Source organism: Melozone crissalis, unplaced genomic scaffold (genome assembly GCF_028551555.1).
Source record: "Melozone crissalis strain CALT ecotype California unplaced genomic scaffold, PUWL_Pcris_2 ptg000041l_1, whole genome shotgun sequence".
NCBI classification, from domain to species: domain Eukaryota; kingdom Metazoa; phylum Chordata; class Aves; order Passeriformes; family Passerellidae; genus Melozone; species Melozone crissalis.
This window is the reverse complement of record NW_026535819.1, coordinates 4,358,318-4,379,363: the sequence shown is the minus strand read 5'-3', so window position 1 is coordinate 4,379,363 and position 21,046 is coordinate 4,358,318. Positions and strand designations below refer to the sequence as shown.

The window sequence follows — 21,046 nt, the reverse complement described above, 5'->3', positions numbered from 1 at the left end:
GTCTGGTCTTTCTCTACATGCTCTATTGACTGATTTTTTTTGAGCCCTACAATAAACACAGTTTATACAAATAATTTATCAGGGAACATACCAAAATAATTTAATAAACAAAACCTATCTATACCTTTTCTCTTCAGTCATGTGACAGAAAATCATTTTAACTCATTAATGGTAATCTTAACAGTTCGATTTTAAATTTATGTAAAAACAAGAGGAAGCTATGAAGCAACAAATTTAAATCCAAATATTTTTAGCCTATTTCCACATGCAGATCAACAGTAATTTTTTTTCATTTTGTAATTGCCAGCATATTACTTTCAAATAAATTTATGACAACTCCTGTCCAGTTGTGTTCATTTAGAAAAGTTATAATGCAGATATTATAAAGTTTATCCAAGTTGCCAGAATAATCTTTTCACAGATGAGTAAATGAAATAATTTGATATAAATCCTACTTTCCCAAAAAGTTACAAAGTCAGAAAAGTTGATTTTTTGCTTCCTGCTTGAAGCAGTAGAAAACAGCCTTCCCAAACACGTGGTTATCACGTTTTGTAAGCAGCATCTCATGAAGATAAAACAATACCACCACCCCTCACACACCCCCACACGTGGGTTCAACAAGAGTTGGAACTGGAGTAAAGCACATGGATAAATGCAATTCTGGAAACAGCAGGGGATACAACACTGCACTTCAGTGAAGTTAAAAATCAAGGAGAAAATTTAAAATAACATCACTTGTTCAAGACTACAATTGCACTCAATTTCCCCACCTGTACTGCTGTTAATAAAATAATTTGAAGGTCTGAACACAAACCCTTCAGTGCAAAGGAAGGGGGAGAAGGAAAGATGACTTGCAGACTATTTTTACTTGAGCAAGTGAACTCAGCTGATGCTGCTGTCACTCAGCAATGCAGGGGAGACTGAGTTTGCTGCTCTCCAGCAAACACAGCTTTCCTTTAGTGAAAGTAATTCTGGTTTGGGAGTTGATCCAATCTGCACACACCCTTCACCTAAACAAACAAGCAAAAAATCTCTATAGTGGTTAAAACTCAAGTGTGGGGCATGAACTACTTAACAGCATCCCAGCAAGAGAGGGGAAACCTGCCCAAAAAAGCATTTGCCTTGCTCAGTGGACATAAAATACATTTATTTTCTGTTCCAGTGGAAACCCCTTACCAGGCACTGCCTCGGGCACCCACAGGGCGAGGGCATGGAACACTTCACCAAGGACAAAGGATGAGCCAGGGCACACTGCAGGCCATAAATAACCTCAGTGAAGCTGCAGATGGATAAATCCACAGTTTGTACCACTCAAAGAATGAGCTGACACTCCTGGGGTCTAAAAACCTGCTCTGACCACCAGCATTACTGTAGCTGGATAAGTGACCACACCACCAAAAGCTTCAGTGAACATTCCATGTGTGGGGAAGTATGACATTGGATTAATCACAGCACCAACAAGCATCTTCTCCCCCTACAAAACCTCTTTGTTGCCCAGTATTGAGAACAAATATGGAGAAACAGGCAGTTGATTAGTAAGGAAGCTGATATTCATGAGTTGGTGGTCTCATCTCCTGCAGGAAACAAGCAGCACTGGGAACAGGGAAGGGTGGCACGAGAGCCCTGGCACAAAAGTGACCTGAAGAGCAAGAGAAGAGAGTTCTTGCAGTATCTACCACAAATCACATCTCTTAAAAAAAACCAACAAAACTCAATCAGTATTTCAGTGTAGAAAGTGACTTTCAAAACTTCCTTTAGTCTAAGCTTAGCTGATGCCTTCTGCTCCCTGGTGATAAATTCCAAGATAATGCAAGGAGCAGGCAGCTGGTAATGAGGGACAAGGCAGAGCCTCTGCAGACCCCCTCTGACTGCTCCAGGCAGCACCAGGGCTCACACACCCTGACCAGGAGCCCTCCTGGCTGCTGCTGTCAGCTCAGATTGCTCCTGCTCAGACACAGCAGTATATTACAAAATAAAAAAAAAAAATCAACTGCCAAGATGTACATAACTCCTAAACCCAGAATTCAAGTGCAATGACTCAACAGAGACAGTCCATGAGAAAAACAACTACTGCTATCTACACACATCCTACCTTACCCATAATACTCTCTCTGCATTAACCTTGCAGAATGATAGCTCATTTTTACCTTATCTAATATTATATCTTCAGTATTACATTAGAGGGTACATATGGATCCTTCTGGGAAACAGCACTTCAATTGTAATAAAGATAACTTCTTTTCTTAAATAAAATTGAAGAGGAGGGGAAAAGAAATTTATCAACTAGACCTAAATACAGTTCCATGGCTACTCCATGTCTCCATGCACCCCACAGGCAGCAAAGTAAATCACTTCCATGATTTCTACTGATACATAAAATAGGTTAAAGCAAAGAAGAAAACCCACTTAGCCGTTACTTGCAATAAAATAAACTTCCTGTGTTTTTCAGTTATGGCTTGGTGAGAGCTGTTAAACACCTGAAAAAGGAAAGTTCCTTTACAGCTGTGTGTGTATGCAATTAATGCATTTGACAAGCTGTTGTGTTCCCAAACAGCTGCTTCCATTACACAGACAACTTTACCATCTGCAAAACTATTGGATAAACTACAGTAAGTAAATATCAGGAGAGCAGGTGCTCATAAATAACAAACGCTGCCAAGATAACACACTTCTGTAAGGGAACTTTTCATTCTCCCCACTGGATGACTTCTTACTCCTGGAGCAGGTAAACTCACAATTAGAAATGGAGGAATCAGTGCTGTGACCACAGGAGCAGTAAAAAAAGGTTCAGGGCAAGAAGCTGTGAAATCACAATTAAATGCAACTCATCTCTACTGCCCTCAGCCAAAGGGGTCAGTAAATCTACACCTGGAAGAGGGTCCTCTCCAAATACATAACAGCTACAAGAATTCATCATGGTAAACAAACCAAACCAGTGCCAGCTTAGTCTCACCTCCTATGTCAACACTCACATCTTAAACACAGCATTTTCCATTTCTGTCTGTGACTATGATCTTCACTCCATTTCACATCCAGTACTGCTACTTAAACCAAAAACTTGTCCATGCATCCAACACCAGAACAAAATCAGGCATTTGCTGGACCCAGCATCAAAACAGAGCTGCAAACAGCAAGAACCAGCTATTCTAACATCCAGTACCTCATGAACCACAGGACAGTGCTTTGATATACTGAACACTTATTTGCTTCTCATAGGTAGCCCAGTTATTACCAACTTTACTGATTATTGTCCTCAAAGTGACTTTTAACAGTCTCCTCATGTCTTAAAAGTAAGCAGAATGCACTGAGACATGCAGCACAGGCTGTGCACTCATTTTCCTTGTATTTCATGAATGTTCTTTTGGAATGGCACCACAGCCCCAGAAGTCTCCTCCCCTGGCAGCCATGGGGCTGTTCATGCCATCAGTAATGCATGAACAATCAAAGGCAGAGGAAAATGCCCTTATCTCAGCTCATCAAAAATACAAGCAGGCAAGCCACAAAGGGGTCACAAATTAAAAATTAAATGCAGGCAGATCTAAAGTGTATTGACAGACCATCACTTCGAAACCATCCCTGAGAAGCAGCTGGAAACAGGAGACACATAATAAGAATCGAAGGCAGCCAGAAGAAGTAATGAAATAACTCTTATTCCAGAAGTGTATTTAGCAATGAAGAATTAAGCAGGAACAGAGGGATCTGTGGTGGTAAAGCCAGCAGCTCACACCCTCACACAGGCAACACATTTCCTGCAACTTAGCCAGTGTTTTTCTTTATTCTCTGTTGTCTCTTTCTTCAGTTTCATAGCTAAAATAAAAGGTACTGTTCTTCTCCTGCAACATTTCATTGTGAATACGAGTGCACAGGATACTGAAACTTCCAGCTTTCTGAAATCAGAATCCAGGATTACAAAAAATGCTCTTCAAAGCTCCATAACACTCTAAGTTAATAAAAAACTACATTAGAACAGCTCTGTAAAGCTATTTCATTACTGCCTGAGTTTACCCTGATAATGACCTAAAGAAGTAATTAAATCCCTGAGGACTTAACTGTATTACAAGTTTATAAGTTTTCCTACTTTTACTTTTGCTGAAAGTAGCAAATTAATTATTCTTTCTTCAGCGCCAATGATCTGCTGCTAACAGCAATGGATACAAGCAAACATGAAATATTTTCTCAATTACTAAATCTCCACTTAAAAATTTTTCCTGTCCCCCTTTTTTCCAATCATACCAAATTTCTCTCAATGTCAAATCCTGCTGATTTTAAAAAACAGATATTTGTATTCTGACCCATTACTGTACCAATATTACTGTGGTATTTATACAAACATTATTGCAGAATCCTGTCTTCAATCTGAATAATATTAGAATGGTTGGCTCAATGTATAACAAGAATTTGCCTACAAAGTATTTGTGCACTCTCAAAGTCTTCCTGGCTCACGTATCATAATAAATAATTTAAAGTGGAACTGTTTCTTTTAATGCTCTAAATATTTTCAGATTTATTATTCCTGCTTACCCCTGCTGTCTTGCATAAGGGTATTAAAAGCTACAACTCTGACTACACTTACTACTAATAATTATTGTAACAGAAATTAATCCATCTTTTATATTTCTTAACAGCTTACAGTATTTCAAACATAACTTTAAGAAAGCTTTCAAATACTTACTCGTCTTCATACTTCTATAAAAAGTAATAGGCATGCTCAAAAAAAATCAGGATGGGAACAGGCAACCTGAAATATAACAGTGCTCAGAGGCCAGCAATAATTGGAATACCATGTTTACTTACTCAAGAAAATTAGGTGAGGAAAGGAGTATTTTTTGACCTACAAGTAGATTGGTTCAGGGTACAAAAGGAAACATACCTGCCCAAATCCTACACATATTCAATATACAGGTTTATGAAACTGAATTATGCTGTTGAGAAAGAAGCTTTTTTCAGCAAAAACAAATTTTTTAAATGTAACATGCTACATTAATATGATCTGCCTTTTTCTTTTACACTACTTAAAATTCAATGCCATATATACGATATGAAAACAGGAGGGATGCCAAAGCTGCTGAATACAAAGCTGCTTTTGAGACCATGGGCAGAAAATGGTAGGGAAAAAGCTTCAAGATTTCTGATGATGACAACTTCCCTAGAGGACTTTTTCCTAGAAATAATTTGGAGGTGACATAAGCTGTTGATTCTCTGTTCTAATATCCCACTGCAGTGTTTGCTGCCAGATGCAAGGACACAACATACTTTTAATTTATATCTACATAAGATGCTAAATGTGGAAATGCTTGGGAGCTAATACCCCCTTTGAGATCAAGGGCACGCCTTGGTATCACAGAAAAGTCTCCTCTTAATTAAAACAACATTTTATCCTTGAAAGTACATTTAGGTATGCATTATGCTCCTCAAGTCTAAAAAATTCAGCTCTTAACACTCAGAAGTCAGCTGTTTGGCCAATGCAATGGGAATTCACAACTCAGTCACCCAGGTGTGCTCTGTTACCTTGTTTGACCATTTGTAGGCCTGCAGGAGCTGGCTGTACAGGGGGGTTTTGTCCTGCACAGGGTCAAGGCTCAGGAGCCCACTGTTGTGCAGGGGATGGTTCTCTGAGGGCTTCCCAACGAGGTTGCTCAGGCGTTCCAGTTCCCTGGGAGGAAGCAGAAGGGCAATTTCAGAGTCAGAGCTGGGAATCACAGATGTGCAATCCTCCACGGACAGCAGCACGCACCAATTCTATTTTAGTAGCTAAATGAGTTTTAAATATGTCCCAAATTTGATTTAAAACATAATCTCTCTTATTACCCAAGCAATTTGAAGCAGTTTGTTGGTTGTTAAGCTCAGTTCTTCTTTGGAGAGAAAGTACAAGCCAAAGAGTCTTTGAAAACAACCTGGGAAGAGTCAGACTATGGCAGGTCCTACTCACAACCCAGGGCACCTCCTCAGAAACCACAAAATTCTGATTTCAGCACTGCCTGAAATACTAGAAGTTATTTTTTTACCCACCAAGCAAACAGATGCCTCATCATTTCATTAAACTCCAAATTATCATTGTCCTCATATAAATACACACAAGAACTGGTATTAGTCCTAAGCCTGGAGACAATCCTGCAAAGGCTGTGATCACTCTAATCAAGTATCTGCCTTCCAAGTTTTCAGGATCTTCTGATTTGCATGAGCAATTTGTATATCTGTAGTGTAAAATACTCAAATGAAGCATAATAAGCACCATTTTCCCATGAAAAACTCCCTCGCTGTGAAATGATCTATCATTGCTTCATATCTCATTTGTCAAACACAACATTTAATCATAACAAAAGTTAAGCAATTTTTCAAACTTGCATTAATCAGCTGTAGAAGAAAGGCTGGCCACTTTGCACAGATATAAAAAGCAGTTTTTCAAGTGACATGACTAAAGTGCTTTTCCTTTTGACTGCCCAGTGCTACACCCAAGCCTGAACTTCAGAAGCTACACCAAATTAAATGCAGCACTCAAAAGGCAGCTTATGAAAACATCTGCAAAGAGAAATCCAAAATATCTCCATTTACATTTAAGAAAGGTTACAAAAATAAACTCCCAACAATCAGGGAACCGACAGTTAAAAGACTTCCAGACTTCACTAACACAAAATTCTCCTTTATTAATCATCATTCCTTGAAGTTTTCATGGCCTACATTCTTTCCAATCCTCTGGTGCTGTGAACACTTGCAAATCTGCTTAATTTGCTAAATGACTTGCTGCTAAATGACAGAAGAATACAATAAAACAAGTGTGACTAGGCATAATAACTGAGGATTTGCTGAACAGAGATACCAGTCAATATTTTCACTACATAAAAGTGCACTGGTAATATTAACTTCAGCACACCTTGGAGAATTCCCTTGCTCCTTGACCAGGCCAGTTCATGGAATACCCTGGGGTAGAAGGGACCCACAAGGATGCAATTCCAGCTCCTGAGTTGTTATTTATTATTGTCTGGGAATGAGATTCTGGGGTTATACTGATTACTCTTTAGGAGGCCACAGAGGCAATAAGGAGAACCAAAGGAATAGCTCAGCTTCCATGGAGCAAACTGTGAGGCCTTGAAAACTGAAAACCAAAGGGATAAAACACCTACTTCTATAGCTGGGTACAGCATCATTCATGAGAAGGGTTATCCACCACCTTTCCCAACCGAAGAGAAGTGGGTAACAAATTACACTACCATGATCACAGCTAAAAAATCAGCAAGGCCTTGTAATTGACAAGAAATTCTCACAGCTAAAAATCAGCAAGGCCTTGTAATTGACAAGAAAGAAATTCTCAAATCAGCAAGGCCTTGTAATTGACAAGAAAGAAATTCTCTTACACGAGACCCTGAAGCAGAAGATGTCCTGGGAAAGGGTGGTTAAACACCTGGGGACACTTCCCTGGACAGTGCTGATGGTCCCAGGAGAATCAACCAAATCCAACGCAGTGGTGGGACCAACACGGACAATCATTGAGTCAGTGAGGTTGGAAGACACTTTATGATCGTTAAGTCCAACCATAAACCTCACATTGCTGAGTCCACCACTAAACCTGGTCCCTAAGTGTACACAAAGTTCTCAGTTCCTGTGTCTGTGTAGGAGTTTTCAATTTAAATACACAAAATTGCTGAATGAAACTGTGTGTCCACCTCTCTCTTCTGCTCATAACTTTCCTCCTCGTCTTCAGCCTCAGCAGTTTGTCTCTACTTACACAAAACACACCTGCTGGCACTAAGCAGCTACACTTACCTGGGATAACTTTCCAGCCTGACAAGTTTGGGTAATAAAACGATCATTCCTGAACCCCTTAGATGCTACTGGGTAATCTGCACCTAGAAAGTGTCTTAATTTTTAACGAAAAACTTCAAATATAGAGATAAATCTCACTGCAGCCGAACACCTTCACCTTGTCAATGCAACCTCACCGACAGGTCCTTCGTGAAAACAAAATCAGGACCAAAACCAGGTAAATATTATGAGTATATTGAACCCTTTGGAGACTGGAGCAGAACCCCACGAAGGGGTTAACGCGTACGGTACAGGGGGGGAAACAAACCGAAGCATTTTCGCATTTATTTGCCTAAAACTTTGCCGTGGAGTGAGAACGGCCCCGCCGGACGCTGAGAGCAGCCAGGACAGCCCGGGACCCCCTCCCTGCCCACCGGGGCTGCCCCGCCGGGGCCGCTGCTCACCCCAGGTCGCGGCTGACGGAGTGCAGGCTCTCCTGGAAGGCGGCCACGAAGCCCTTCTCGCGGCCCTCCAGGGTCTCCTTGTTGCGCATCCCATCCTTGAGGCAGTCGAAGACCCTGGTGACGCTGGAGCGCAGCGCCTGGATGGCGGCGATGGCCTGCGAAAACGCCTCCAGGTTCACGCCGGGGCTCAGCGCCCCGTCCGCCATCTTGGCCGGCGCCGCCGGCCCCGCCGCGCCGCCGCGGTGCACGCTGGGAAATGTAGTCCCGGCGTGTGTGGGGGCGGCCGGGTGTTGATCGCCACGAAGCGATTTTTAAAAAATTTTCTCTTTTCCTGGATCGCTTATATGAAAAATGTGTATTTTATGATTGGCCTTTCGCAAATATTAAAATGAATGTTATATGTATGGTGTTAGAAAGTAATGCTGTGTTAATTCTCTTAAGTAGTGGGTTAAATATAGTTTTAGGTTATAAGAAAATGTTAAAATAGAAACTATGCTATGTAGGATACTTGTTTTTCTAGACAAAGGACTCGCACTGAGATAGCAGTCACACCACACCTACATCTTTCAGAGAAAGAGAATTTATTGCTCCATTATCAGGAGAAACGAACTTCTTCCCACCTCGCTTGGGCAAGATGACGCCATTAGGATTCAGAGGAAGAAATTGACACTGACCAGACAGAATCCTGTGTTTGAATGGAATTTATGCATCATGTATGAGGTGTATGAATATGCAACAAGCTGTTGTTTTTAAGGGTTAATCCTCTGCTAACATGTGTCCTTTTTCAAGCCCAGAAAAAGGTACCCGGACGTTCGTAACTCTTTGTTTCTATTGTCTCATATTGTCCTAATTCGAGTTGTCCAAATTATTGTTACTCTGATTGTATTACTATTTTTATAACCATTTTATCACTATTAAACTTTTAAAATTTTAAAAACTGGCTTTTTTCACACTTAGGTCAACAATCACGGAGTTGGCAAGGTTTGAAGAGCTCTGTGAAATCATGGGATTAGCTCAATTGGACAGAGCATGGTGCTAATAATGCCAGGATTGTGAGTTCCTGTGTGGGTCATTTACTTGAGAGTTGGACTTGATGATCCTTGTCAGTTCTATCCTTTTCAGTTCGGAATATTCTGTGAATCTGTAAATCATCAATTCTAACCATCCACCCAGTACTACTACCATAAACCTCACTGCCCCGTGCCATGTCCAGATGCCTGGAATCACAAAATTACAGAATCATGGAATCACAGAATATCCTGAGCTGGAAGGGACTCAAGGATCATCCAGTCCAGCCCCTGGCCCTGCATGGACACTCCAACAATCCCACCATGTTATCCAAACACCCTGGAGCTCTGGCAGCCCTGGGGCCGTGCCCATTCCCTGGGGATCCTGGACAGTGCCAGCACCCTCTGGGGAAGAACCTTTTCCTAAATCCAATCTAAACCTCCCCTGACACAGCTCCACATCCTTCAGGTCCTTCAGGAGTGCTTTCACAGCACTGAACAGTACTGGTTTGATTTTGTAGGAGCTGCTTGTGTTTCCCATGCCACTGCCAGCTCTTTTCACCCTCAGAATGCAGCTAAAATAAATAGAGCTAAAATAAATGAAGCACTGCACAGGCCAATAGTCACACCACACAAAGTAAACTGCAGCACAGGGATGGGTCCTTTGTTTTCTCAGCTTCTAAAGTAAATAACAACTCCTTTCATAAAGGTATTAATTAAATTCAGTAAAATCCACACAGATTCTTCGGCCATGGGAGATCTTTCTTTTTCTGTATGTAAAATGGAAATGAATACAACAAGGAACAGCCGAGGTGTCAGTGGCCAAGTGAAGCGAAGCTTCGCCCTCCACTCAGTGACACTTTCTGTCTGTCAAGTGATGGATTCTGAAAATTGTACCCAATCAATTAAATGTTCTCAGAGCACCGTGTGAGGTATTGGAAAGTGAAGCCCTATTACTTAGCATGAAGAATGAGAAAATGAAAGGGCTGCGGTTCCTCTTGAGCTGAGGGATGCTGTTCTATCTGAGCACTGGGGTAAAGCAAACCTGGAAGCAATGTAGTCTGAAGCAATGGAGTTCAGCCTACACAGCCAGGGAAATGCATAGCAGTGTGCTTCAAAGAATCAGCAACAGACTGAGCACACTTAGTAAAGTAAATAGGAACAAGGTAGGAATAGTTCTTTGTGTTAAAAAATACTGAATCAAAGAAAAGCAGCCAGAGGCAGAAAGGACAGGACTATCTCAGCCAGACCAGCAACCTAAACTGTTTATGGATCTGTAATGCTAGTTATTTTAAACATAAAATTCCTTTCTTTGGACTAAAATAGATTGATCAAGAAAGTATTGTGTTATTAGGGAATACTTGCAGGCTGAGAGATCATTCCTGCATGACTTGATTTTTTTTCTTCCCAACAAAGTTCAGACTCTCAGTGCACATTTCAGATGTCTGTAACTTATTTTATGTGTTATTACTTGGAAGTGGATGATTCTTTTCCATTTAATAGTTACTATTTTAAAACATATATTCCTACATGTCAATACTGCATTTATTTTAATTATCTCCAAGAGCCCTGTCATTGTGGTGCCCAAATGCAAGGAGTTCTGATTTCACATCCTACCTGGAACAGCAAAAAAGGTTTGACAGTTGTTTTACTATTTTTAAACAAACGACAAAACAGTGGCCTAAAAACAAACCCATAAATATATAAGGAACCATTTGGAACTTGCCCCTATAGAACAAAGTGCACCACATAGCTTTGCCTTAGAAACTCAAAGGAGGGCATTCACAATTTTTTGCTCCAGGGATCTGCTTTTTCTTGCATAAATGAGGAGCCAAGTCCTCCTGAACAGACAACAGGCAATTCAGAGCACTCAGAGCTCCACTGGCTCTGTGGGGAGTTAAGGCAGGCGCTGCTTCAACACCTACAGATAATGGCTGAAGGAGAGAGCAGGAGCTCGTTTTCCTCTTGTTATTCCTCCTCCTGTTCTGCCACATCTAGAAGGAAAAGGCTGCATCATTTTGTGTGCTCATTTGTAGGGCATTGCCGTGCCGATGTTGCTCGTTTCTTTTAAGCAAAATTCCTTAACTGGCAGCTTGCCCAAGCCAAGGCAGTATGTTCATTTCATCTTCATTATAGGTGCATTGTAAGGGGGCATTATGGAGAAAAAATATGTGGAACCAAGATATCTCCAAGGTACTGATAAAAATCTTCTTGCCTTAAAGTCATTAATAAAACATAAAAGCAAGAATCCAGCTGATGTTCGGAACATCCAAAAATCTTATTATCTGACAGCTGTTGAGTGGGCTCCTGCAAAATTACCTAGGTGGCTCAATATGGGCAGGTTTCACCTGAGCAAGTAACACAACTGGTATCTTTAATCCTCTCCACCAGAAGTTCAAGGACCTGGTGATCTCCCACCAAAAAAAAATCACATTTAAAGCAGAGGGGGTAAATCAACATGGCACAACTCGGTGTCATGTGGAGAGGTGCTCCCTTAGTGCAGCATCCTGCCCACATTAATTAACCCTGTGTCTCAGCCTGGCTAATTAGCTGTGGCAGACCCCTGTGCTAACACAGTGATGCTCCAGCCAGCTCAGCTCTCCCCATCAGTGCTGCTCCACGAGCAGAGACTCTACAAGATGGGAGAGAGAAAGCTGCTCTGAGCTGCCAGGTCTGGATCTGTTCTGTGGCTAAAGAGAGAATTTCATTTTGGGCACTGTCAGTCTCGGATCATGCATAAGCTCTGAACTCACTTGGAGAGAAGGGAGGGGTAAAAAGTAACAATCCAACCTGGCATCACATGCAGCAAGAGAAGTTCAGCTCCCTTCTCAAGAAGAAGCTTGGCTGGGGGAGTGTGTAATTAAGATGAACATTTCACAGCAAAGTGTGTTACTCAAATTGCGGCTTCTAAGAACCACGTGGGCTGTAATTAATCAGCAACATCAAAGCAAAGAGATGACTTCAGAATCCTTGCAGAGGTACAGTAAACAATTTGTCAGGGAAGAAAGTGTCCAATTAGAAATGCATTCTCATTTAAGAGAAATTAATTTTGTTGTCAGGAGAGACAATTAATGGCCACTATTGGGTTTCTAAGCAAGTGCAGATAATCTCTCACAAAACGTCCGAATAGGGCTCAATATTTGAAATAACTTATAACATAAGAAATTATCTTTATCTTTCTCTGACAGAGATAAATGCTGATATTTATTCTATGGCAAGCTGGACTGATATTCATCACCAGAACCTCTTCATTTCTTTATACTTCATTGCTACATTCTTGACAGCACTTCAGATAAATATAATAAACTGATTTTGTTGTTGTTGTTGTTCAAATAATTGTGATGCTCAATAATGCAATTGGCAAGATGTTCTTGCTATTTTTACATTCCTATTAATTTCTTTCAGGTTTTCAGTCTTCAGTTAGCCACAGAGTTTACTACACGATGCATTATTGAAACAGAAGAGAAGTTGAGGGGTTATCGACTCATGTTTGAGGCTTCTGCCAAGAGAAGGGAATGAGCCCTGCCTCCCTTTAGAGAAGGCTGGAATGGCAAGACATTTTCAGATGTGGAGGAGACTTGCTCTTCAGTGCTATTTCTCTCCTATTGTTCCCTGAATCAAAATCCCCCACTATATCCAACAATAGTGAGCAAAAATCTTATCTGAGCACTCCTGCCAGAAGAAACAGTGAAATAATGAACCGAGCTGACAATGATGTAGCTATCATCAGATTTCCTGTGGGATGGATAGAGTTAGCTTCCTATTGTTTCATGCTCTCAGGGACCAGGCTCACATTCAAAAGGATCTTCTCCCACATCATGCTGGATGGAAAACAGACCTGGAGGCCTCCCTGTCCCCTTAGGGGATCTTTGTAACTGTAGGAACTACGATTTTCAGGTGGATATTCGGCAATCCAGAGTGTTTTCTTTCAGTTTATGGTTTTAGAGTGTCCCCATGTCACACAGAGAATCCAGATTTGTCACCAGAACCACCAAGGCTGGCTGGATTATGACTCTTCCAGTCCCTCTTGCCTGATGAAACTGGTACTCTTGACATCAGTTTTAAGAAAATTGAAAGAGATCTGCTGTTGTGTTGTGCTGCTTCTGGAACTTGGTTCCTTGGAGATGTCAACTTAACACCTTATCCCAGCACCCAATTTACATGAGAAGTGTAAAGCAAAATACAAAAAGTAAACCATACCCAGCAAAACCCATGGTGTTATTTTATGCATGAGGAATTCTGTCCCAAAATATGTCAAATTTTACTTGCAAAAAAAAAAAGGCTGCTGTTTTATTCTGTGTGTGTGCAATCTGCAGAGAACTCAGTTACTTCTTTTCTTTAAACATTCAGTGATCAAATGGGGAATCTGCTGTAAAACCAAATGGGAAGAAAGTACCATTATTTAAAGGCTACAGAACTGCTTAAAATTAGAGCTGTGAAGGCACCAAAAAATACCAGAAATCACAGATGGTTTGCAGATAAATTCACATTGCATTTAGTCCACTCAACATCTAAAAAAAACCTCTATGCTTTTGCCTTGCTTTTCAGTCTATCTGTTGATGCCTGCTCAAAACGTTCTTTCTTTAAATTGGGCTTTGAGTCGTGTTCTGTTGCCCTACACATTCAGATCCCAGTCATTTTGAAAAATCTGCACAAAACTATGTATTTTTAAATGATGCCGTTAAAATTTAATCTATTCTGCATATTTGCAAAATCAAAACTATCCTGAGCAGGTTAAATAAGACATTAGCAGGGATGAAATAATAGCAAGAACAGACAAGTAGTTCTGCAATATGCAAGTGGCTGAGACAGAATGACCCAGTTGTTTCTTCTTGTCTATACTGATGATTCTGCAGTATTAAAGTCAGTTAAACATTGTTTTCCCCACTCAGAGACTGCAGGATCAGGCTTTTACATAATTCTGGGATATTTGTGTATTCTGTAATTTAACTAGTTAAAGCCTATTTGTTTGGGTTTTTTTTTTTTTTAATGCCTAGGCTGTATTTTCAAATGCTCTCTCTTGTCCCCTGGGTTTTCTCTCTGATACTGGCTTGCTTAGGGGAAAATTCCGCTTCCATTATCATGAAAGATCAGGATTTGGCACAATCATTCCAGCCTCACTGCCTAGCAGCATCAGCAGAATTTGTTGAATACATAATGCTCCATTCTCCTCCTTACCAGGTTCTTGCAGAGGGATTTTGCAGCAGGCGAGGGAAGCTCGGAGCGTGATGGTCGTTCAAAACCTGCTTGAGACATCCAGGAGCCCTTGCTCCTCATTGCACAGGCACAGGAAAGTTTTAGATGGCACTGTATCCACTGTTAAGAGAGTAAATATGATAAGTTCATGGTACAGTAAATGGCATTTCTTCTTGCCAGCAGCAAACTCTCACCTGCAGTCTGGAATAGCTGAGGCTGCTTTTCCTAGGGCTTGTTAAAAATCCTGACACTGTAAAAATCCCTGAGACAAGTTCAGAGAGTTCTCAAGTCCCTGATTAGTAAATATTATTTGTGCAAAACGTAATCTCAGGACAATAAGGCCTGACATGAACCAGATTCAAGCATGTGTTTGGCAGTCCTCAGCTTTGTTCCTTCTAAATACAAATGCAGCACGCCAGGCAGCAATCCTCTAACTCCTGAGCTTAGCTTTCCCTGTTCCACCAACCACTTGCCAACAGTCATTTGCTCCAGTACTTCTCACAAAAGCCAAGCTACTTCTCATAACTCTCCATCCTAATTAAGCTACTTGCTGGCTTTTATAATCACCTCTCCATACACCAATCAATCTCAGCAGGATTTTTAACAGATGAAACTTGGCTGATTTCCCCTTAAAGCACCAACCATCCTGAAACAATAAGGTCTGGTTTTTTACTCTTTACTGCTTTTCTTGCAGGCCCTTTTTCTTCTCTACCTGTCAAAAGAGGAGGCCAACAACAAAAATAAATATAGTCAAGTAGGCTTGAGGCTGAATGAGGGCATGGAAACCTGCTGTTTTCCAGATGAGACAAGCAGTTCTAGCAACTGCACAGACCAGTATTTACTTTAAGCTATTCCACACTCACTATTGTTCATCAACCCATCAAAGAGGACAGAAAGCCAAACTTTTTAACAGATATCCAGACAAAACAGGCAGAATAAAGCAAAGTTCTGGGATATTCAGAACTTTAGCATTTCAGAAATTCAGTACTTCATCTTGACCTTTACTCAGGAAAGCAGCTTGAGCTAAACTTGGAGAACATACAAAGGGAGTTTTCAATCAATAAGTCCTTCTACAGCACTGCTGCCTGCTTCACAACCCTACCCTGGAATTTGCAGGGCATCTAAAAGAGCTCAGTTCACAGAGTCAACAACCAAGAGAGCATTGCCTGTGGAGGGGGTTTTGGGTGGAACACACATATCCAAAAAGTGCTCAGAGCATCCCCAAGTCATTGCAGCACTCAACATGCTACCAGAACCCAACTGACACTGCTCAAATTGCCACTGGACTGGATTTGCCCAGGAGCTTCTAACCCCTGAGACACTGTTATGGGAAATAAAAGTTAACCAATTTGATGTCAAAGGCAGCAGAGTGCTCCTTGCTGTCTCATAATGAAAGGGACATCAACACTTGGAGATAGTGGAGGTGCCAGATGATGTGGAACCGAACTGGCTTCAAACAAAAACCCATCTTCCTTTAGTCAGGACAGAACTGGGGCAGATGCCCTCACAGTGGGGCCACAGAGTTTCCAGCACCCCCAGGTGTGACAGCGTTCACAGGGGTTTTCAGGTGAGGGAAGAGACAAGAATGTTGACTCCATGTTCAGAAGGCTTGATTTATTATTTTATGATATATATATATTACATTTTAACTATACTAAAAAGAATAGAAGGAAAAGTTTCATCTCAGAAGGCTAGCTAAGCTAAGGATAGAAAGGAATGAATAATAAAGGTTTGTGTCTTGGACAGAGAGTCCAAGCTAACTAGCTGGGATTGGCCATTAATTACAAGCATCTAAGATGGGCCAATCACAGATGCACCTGTTGCATTCCACAGCAGCAGATAACCATTGTTTACATTCTGTTCTTGAAGTCTCTCAGCTTCTCAAGAAGAAAAATCCTAAGAAAGGATTTTTAATGAAAAGATGTCTGCGACACCCAGGCAGGGTCAGCCCTTTTGGGTCTTGCCCCACTGAGAGCAGCAAACCCAAAAGCCACATCCAAGACTGTGCATTGTCATTCCCCGCCCGCTGCCACACCTCTGTGCCAGCTGACAGTGCCCACAGGGCTGGGACGTGTGGCGTGGGCAGCAGATACAGAACAGACTGGATTGTTTCTAAGGGCCATTATCTGAAAAAGACTTTGCTTTATGCTTGGGCCAATATGGTAAACTGCATCCAGTTAGCTCAGGGAAAGGTCAGACATATTTTAAAGCTAAGAAAGGCCATCTCTGGCAGGTGTATCCAATTCAGAGAGATATATTATCCCCAAAGGAACATGAAAAAAAAAAACTTATTTATTTTATTTCTGCATATTCCACTTAGAGTTACCCTGGTGCATTGACGATGTGGAATTGAGCAATGTTTTCAGGCAGAATCCAGCCAGTCTTTCCTAAAATGAGACATAGTTTGTCTAAACAGACAATCACTTCCTGGAATTTGCAGATCTAATTCCGTACTTCAGTATTTAAGGCCTCCAAAAAAAGTGACATCCATCTTCCCTCTTATAAAAAAAAAGAAAAAAAGAAGAAAAAAAGAAAGATTTTCCTTCTATCTGGAGATTATTTAGTGCTCTGTTATTGACACTGCTTCTATTGAAAGATTTAAAGATAAAAATGCAGTGTATTCAAGTAGTGATCATTTTTCATCGTCACTTAGTGACAGAACAGCCTGTAGTCAATTCCAACAGATTTATCTTTTCTGCTATTGATCCTGTGTGGGGCTGAGCTGTGCACTGGGACTTGGCTGTGGCGCTTCAGAACTGCAGCAAGAAATGCAAAAGGAGTGGACAAGAGAGGTGCCAAGCAGTCTTGTTTTCATTTTCAGGTTATCTAATTACTTCCCTCTGAGTGGTGAGACAGGCTGCTAGAAAATAACTTGTGTGTAGACACATGGCACTTCCTGATGGACAAAGGGAACAGCTCACAAATGCTGTTTCCCCATGTAGCTCAGTCTACAAGGTGTTCCAGAGCTGGGTTCAAGACATTGGATGCAAATCAAAACTTCAGGTACCAGAGGGACAGATGTTTTGGGAAAAGCAGGAACTGCCAGTCAGGTCCCTAAAGCAAACCTCCCATGAGGTGAAAATGCTCTCTTGTGCTCTCATGAGGATGCCCATCACATCATGGGAAGAGTCTTTCTGCTTTTTGAAGCCCAAAGGGAATGGAAAGTATTATCCTGAGACTTTGGAGAACTCCAGCCTCCAAACTTCCATGACCAATTTTTATACTTAAAACACAGAGATTAATTCTGGTCCTCTTCTGAGTACAGAGTGAAGCTGAACGGGGAAAAAAATAACAAAACATTTAGATGCAAGGTAGAACCTGCATCTTCTCACACAGTTCAATACTGGATCCCAGACTATCTACTATTTTAAACAGAGACAGACTTCTATATATGCTCTTCTTCACTTAAGCCAAATACATCGGTAAATGCTGATACAGAGGCTGTGAATTTGATGGGTGAATAATTTTTGAATCCTTCAGAGACCAAGAAAGCTTTCTCCAGAAGCTGTCATGCCCCTCCTGATGGATCACTGCTCACAAACCATAAAGGCACTTACTGTTGGGAGCAGGCAGAACCAGATCTCCAGCTTCCTACAGCAGCTGCTCTGTTATGGAGCTAAAAGGTGATTTTGGGCTTGCTTTCCTTCGGGTACTGGCTGAAATGTGACACAGATACCTTTAAAGTTCCTATACATCAGGTGTAAGTTTTAAATGTAAGCTGGAAAAGAGGCACACAAAGAACTGGAGTGAATGAACAGACAATGGTGCCTCTGTGCTATTTGCAGATTTCTCATCCTGCTGATGCCATTTATCCACAGTTCCCACTGTGACTTTGGGTCTGATTTTTAGGTATTTCCCACATGGGTTAGGAGATGGAGACACAAGCACTGGCTTGAACACGGAGAGCTGTTCTAGTCCTTGTGGCTGGGGACACCCAGCAGATTAATTCAGACAGCAGCAAAACCCCCAAACATTGCAGCTGCAGGAGCTACAGCAAGGTGAAAATCACACTGTGTTCTGGAGGCCGAGATTCAACCAAAGCCAAGCAAACTATACAAATAAAACACATATACAGGGTCACCTCATGTATGAGCTTGACAATGTTCTAGATTTTCTCTCCTTCCTTGTTCATCATGAGCTCCTGAGGCTCCTTTTCTAACCACTTCTGTGAAAAACATTCTTCTACAGAGACCTCTGCCCTCCTCTCTGCCTTGGCATTTCCTGATCCAGACCCTTTTGATATTAATCATCTCTGAACAGGTTTATCAGCCTGTTCTGGAGCCTGCACACAGGAACATACATGTTCAGCAGATATTTCCTCTGTCACTCTCTCTGTTACACTATTTTGGAGAACTGTTCCAAGCTGTGCCAGCTAACTCTTGCTATTTGCAGACATGGGGATGGGACTCTGAGCCATGAGCATTTGCCAAGGTATGGGTATACTAGCAAAAGGATATTTCTCCTACTGTAGAGCTCATTCCTTCTCTTCAAATAAACTGTACTAGTAAAAAGACTTCCAATGCCTCAGCAGCAGGGTTTTGTTGATAGATAATTTCACCTCTTTCATTGCAAACCAATGTAACAGTGATAATGCAGCTTTTGACCAGAGTGAGTTGTTTTTCTCCTCAGTATTCACAGCTGCCAGAGAAGGAATATGATCAGTGTCTTAAAGAATAACAAGTGGCTTCATTTTGTCCCCCAAAATAACCTGCACTTTAAATTCATTCTGAATTCTTTTGCAAGGCTTTCCTGCACAGAGAACAATGTTAAACAAATTAACAAATTACTCTCTCTTCAAGAGCCAGGTCATATTTCATCATTAGAGAAGGAGTCTGATTTTGGTTGGGTGAAAATAAATCCACGGTAACACCATTTGCTATCATTCATGTCTCAACATTTCCCCTCAAAATAGTTTCATTTTGTTATATTTAATGCTTCAGCATTACATCTTAAAATAATGCCAATAATTACAAATCTCGCTGTTTTATTTTAGGCGCTGTTCTCCTGAAGTGACAGAAGCACACAGATTGGAAATGTTGCTGAAAGATTGCTGGTAGAGAGGAAAAACACATCCAAGCTTTGCCTAAGTGGTAAAAAGGGAAGAGATGCTCTTTGGACACAGTGGAAGGAAATAAAAAAGTTGGTAATATTCGTCATTTGCTTAAAGGCTGAAGAGGATTTTGGGACAGCAAACGGAAGCACTGCAGTGTCGTGGGTTCGTGGTGCAATATTTTGGTCCTTGTGGGATGTTACACTGCAATATTGAAATGAAGGATCATCCTCTGAAGTCTGCAATCTGGTGCCCCTCTCTGGCTGTCATACCCAATTCTAGGCACAAGAAACCCAATAAGGGATATCGATCAAACTGCCTGATGTGTCAGTTAAAAAATAGCCCTTCATATGTAAACAAAAAACTATGCACAGCGAAAAAGAAATAAATTCAAAAACCTCCTCTTCTTCAAGTTATTAAAGCTCTTTCTGTTGCTATACAATGAGAATCTGTATAAGTTTTATGAGCTCTATCACTGATCTATTCATTTTCTAATGCCTGAAAAATTACAGATCTTGTGCCTATTGAATGAAAAAGCAAAGCCCTTTACAAGCCTATTAGGAAAACAATATTTACAACAAAGCACCAAGGAAAATTCTCCCATTAAATTTTACAGCAATTTCCTTGGAAGAGTCCTTTCCACTGAGAACAGCTGGACTTAATTGCAGATGAGCTGACTGAAGGAAGTACATCTGATTGCAGATGTAATAAAATTCATGCTTGACACCTTAATTTTTTTAATATATATTGGCCACCATCAAATCACTGCATTTGCTGGTTTGCAGGTTGAATCTATCAAAGTTTTGGCAGGAGAATAGACAGGGAACGGAAAAGCTTGTGGAGGCCTTCAAAGCTTGGTGCTTAAGACACAGCTTTTTAATGCTATTGATTCCTAACAATCAATATTTTTTTTCAATAAGAAGGTCTCATATTACCCCTTTTCCCAACCACCCTTCACAATGAACTTAGTTAGGATGAAAAAGCACTTAATGGCTTTCTTTGGAGATTTTTTATTTTTTTCCCCCATGTTCATTGCAGTCTTTTCTCCCTTACAAAGTTCACCTTGCTCAGCCCTTCTGGTTGATGCTACATGGTTGGGGAGTGGTTGACCAGATGTTTTCCAGCATAACAACCTGCCATGAGGTTAAGCTTTGACCCAGAAGAGGTAATTTCTTTCAAATAAAAGACATTGCAACCACATCAACCTCTAGCCTTTAAGGTTATTTGCTTAGAATCTATCATAAAATCAAACAGCTTGCTCTTCTTCCTCTTCCCTGTTGAAATTCTTTGGATAATTTAATTCTCAATGAGTTTCACAAACAAGGTTTTTAGTAACTTTTTACCATTAAACTTGAACCAAAGCAGTTATTTCTGTTAGGAGTTTTTTACAGTGACTTTTCAAAAAGTGGGGTTGTTCATCTTCTGTTGTGCATCACCAGGGTGTGGAAATTGCTTAGAGAGAGAACAGGGGGAGTAGGAGCTGTGCTTGCTGCCACTGGAGATTGCCCAGGAACTGAGTTGCAGTGCTGACTAATTGCAGGCAAATTGCTTCTGCTGGAATATATTGAGTGAACAGCAGCAGCAGGGCT

At 41.0% G+C, this 21,046-nt stretch overlaps 1 protein-coding gene across 1 annotated transcript in view; it reads right to left on the bottom strand.

Annotated features, from left to right (window-relative positions):
• Positions 1-8,419, bottom strand: part of MED27 (mediator complex subunit 27) — an 85,173-nt gene extending 76,754 nt beyond the window's left edge. Inside the window, exons 1-2 of the mRNA XM_054284212.1 lie at positions 8,205-8,419; positions 5,509-5,653 (exon numbers count right to left, since the gene is read on the bottom strand). Coding sequence (XP_054140187.1) covers positions 5,509-5,653; positions 8,205-8,410 — 351 coding nt within the window. The 5' untranslated portion in view covers positions 8,411-8,419. The remainder of the gene's footprint in view (positions 1-5,508; positions 5,654-8,204) is intronic.
• Positions 8,420-21,046: the final 12,627 nt, after the last annotated feature.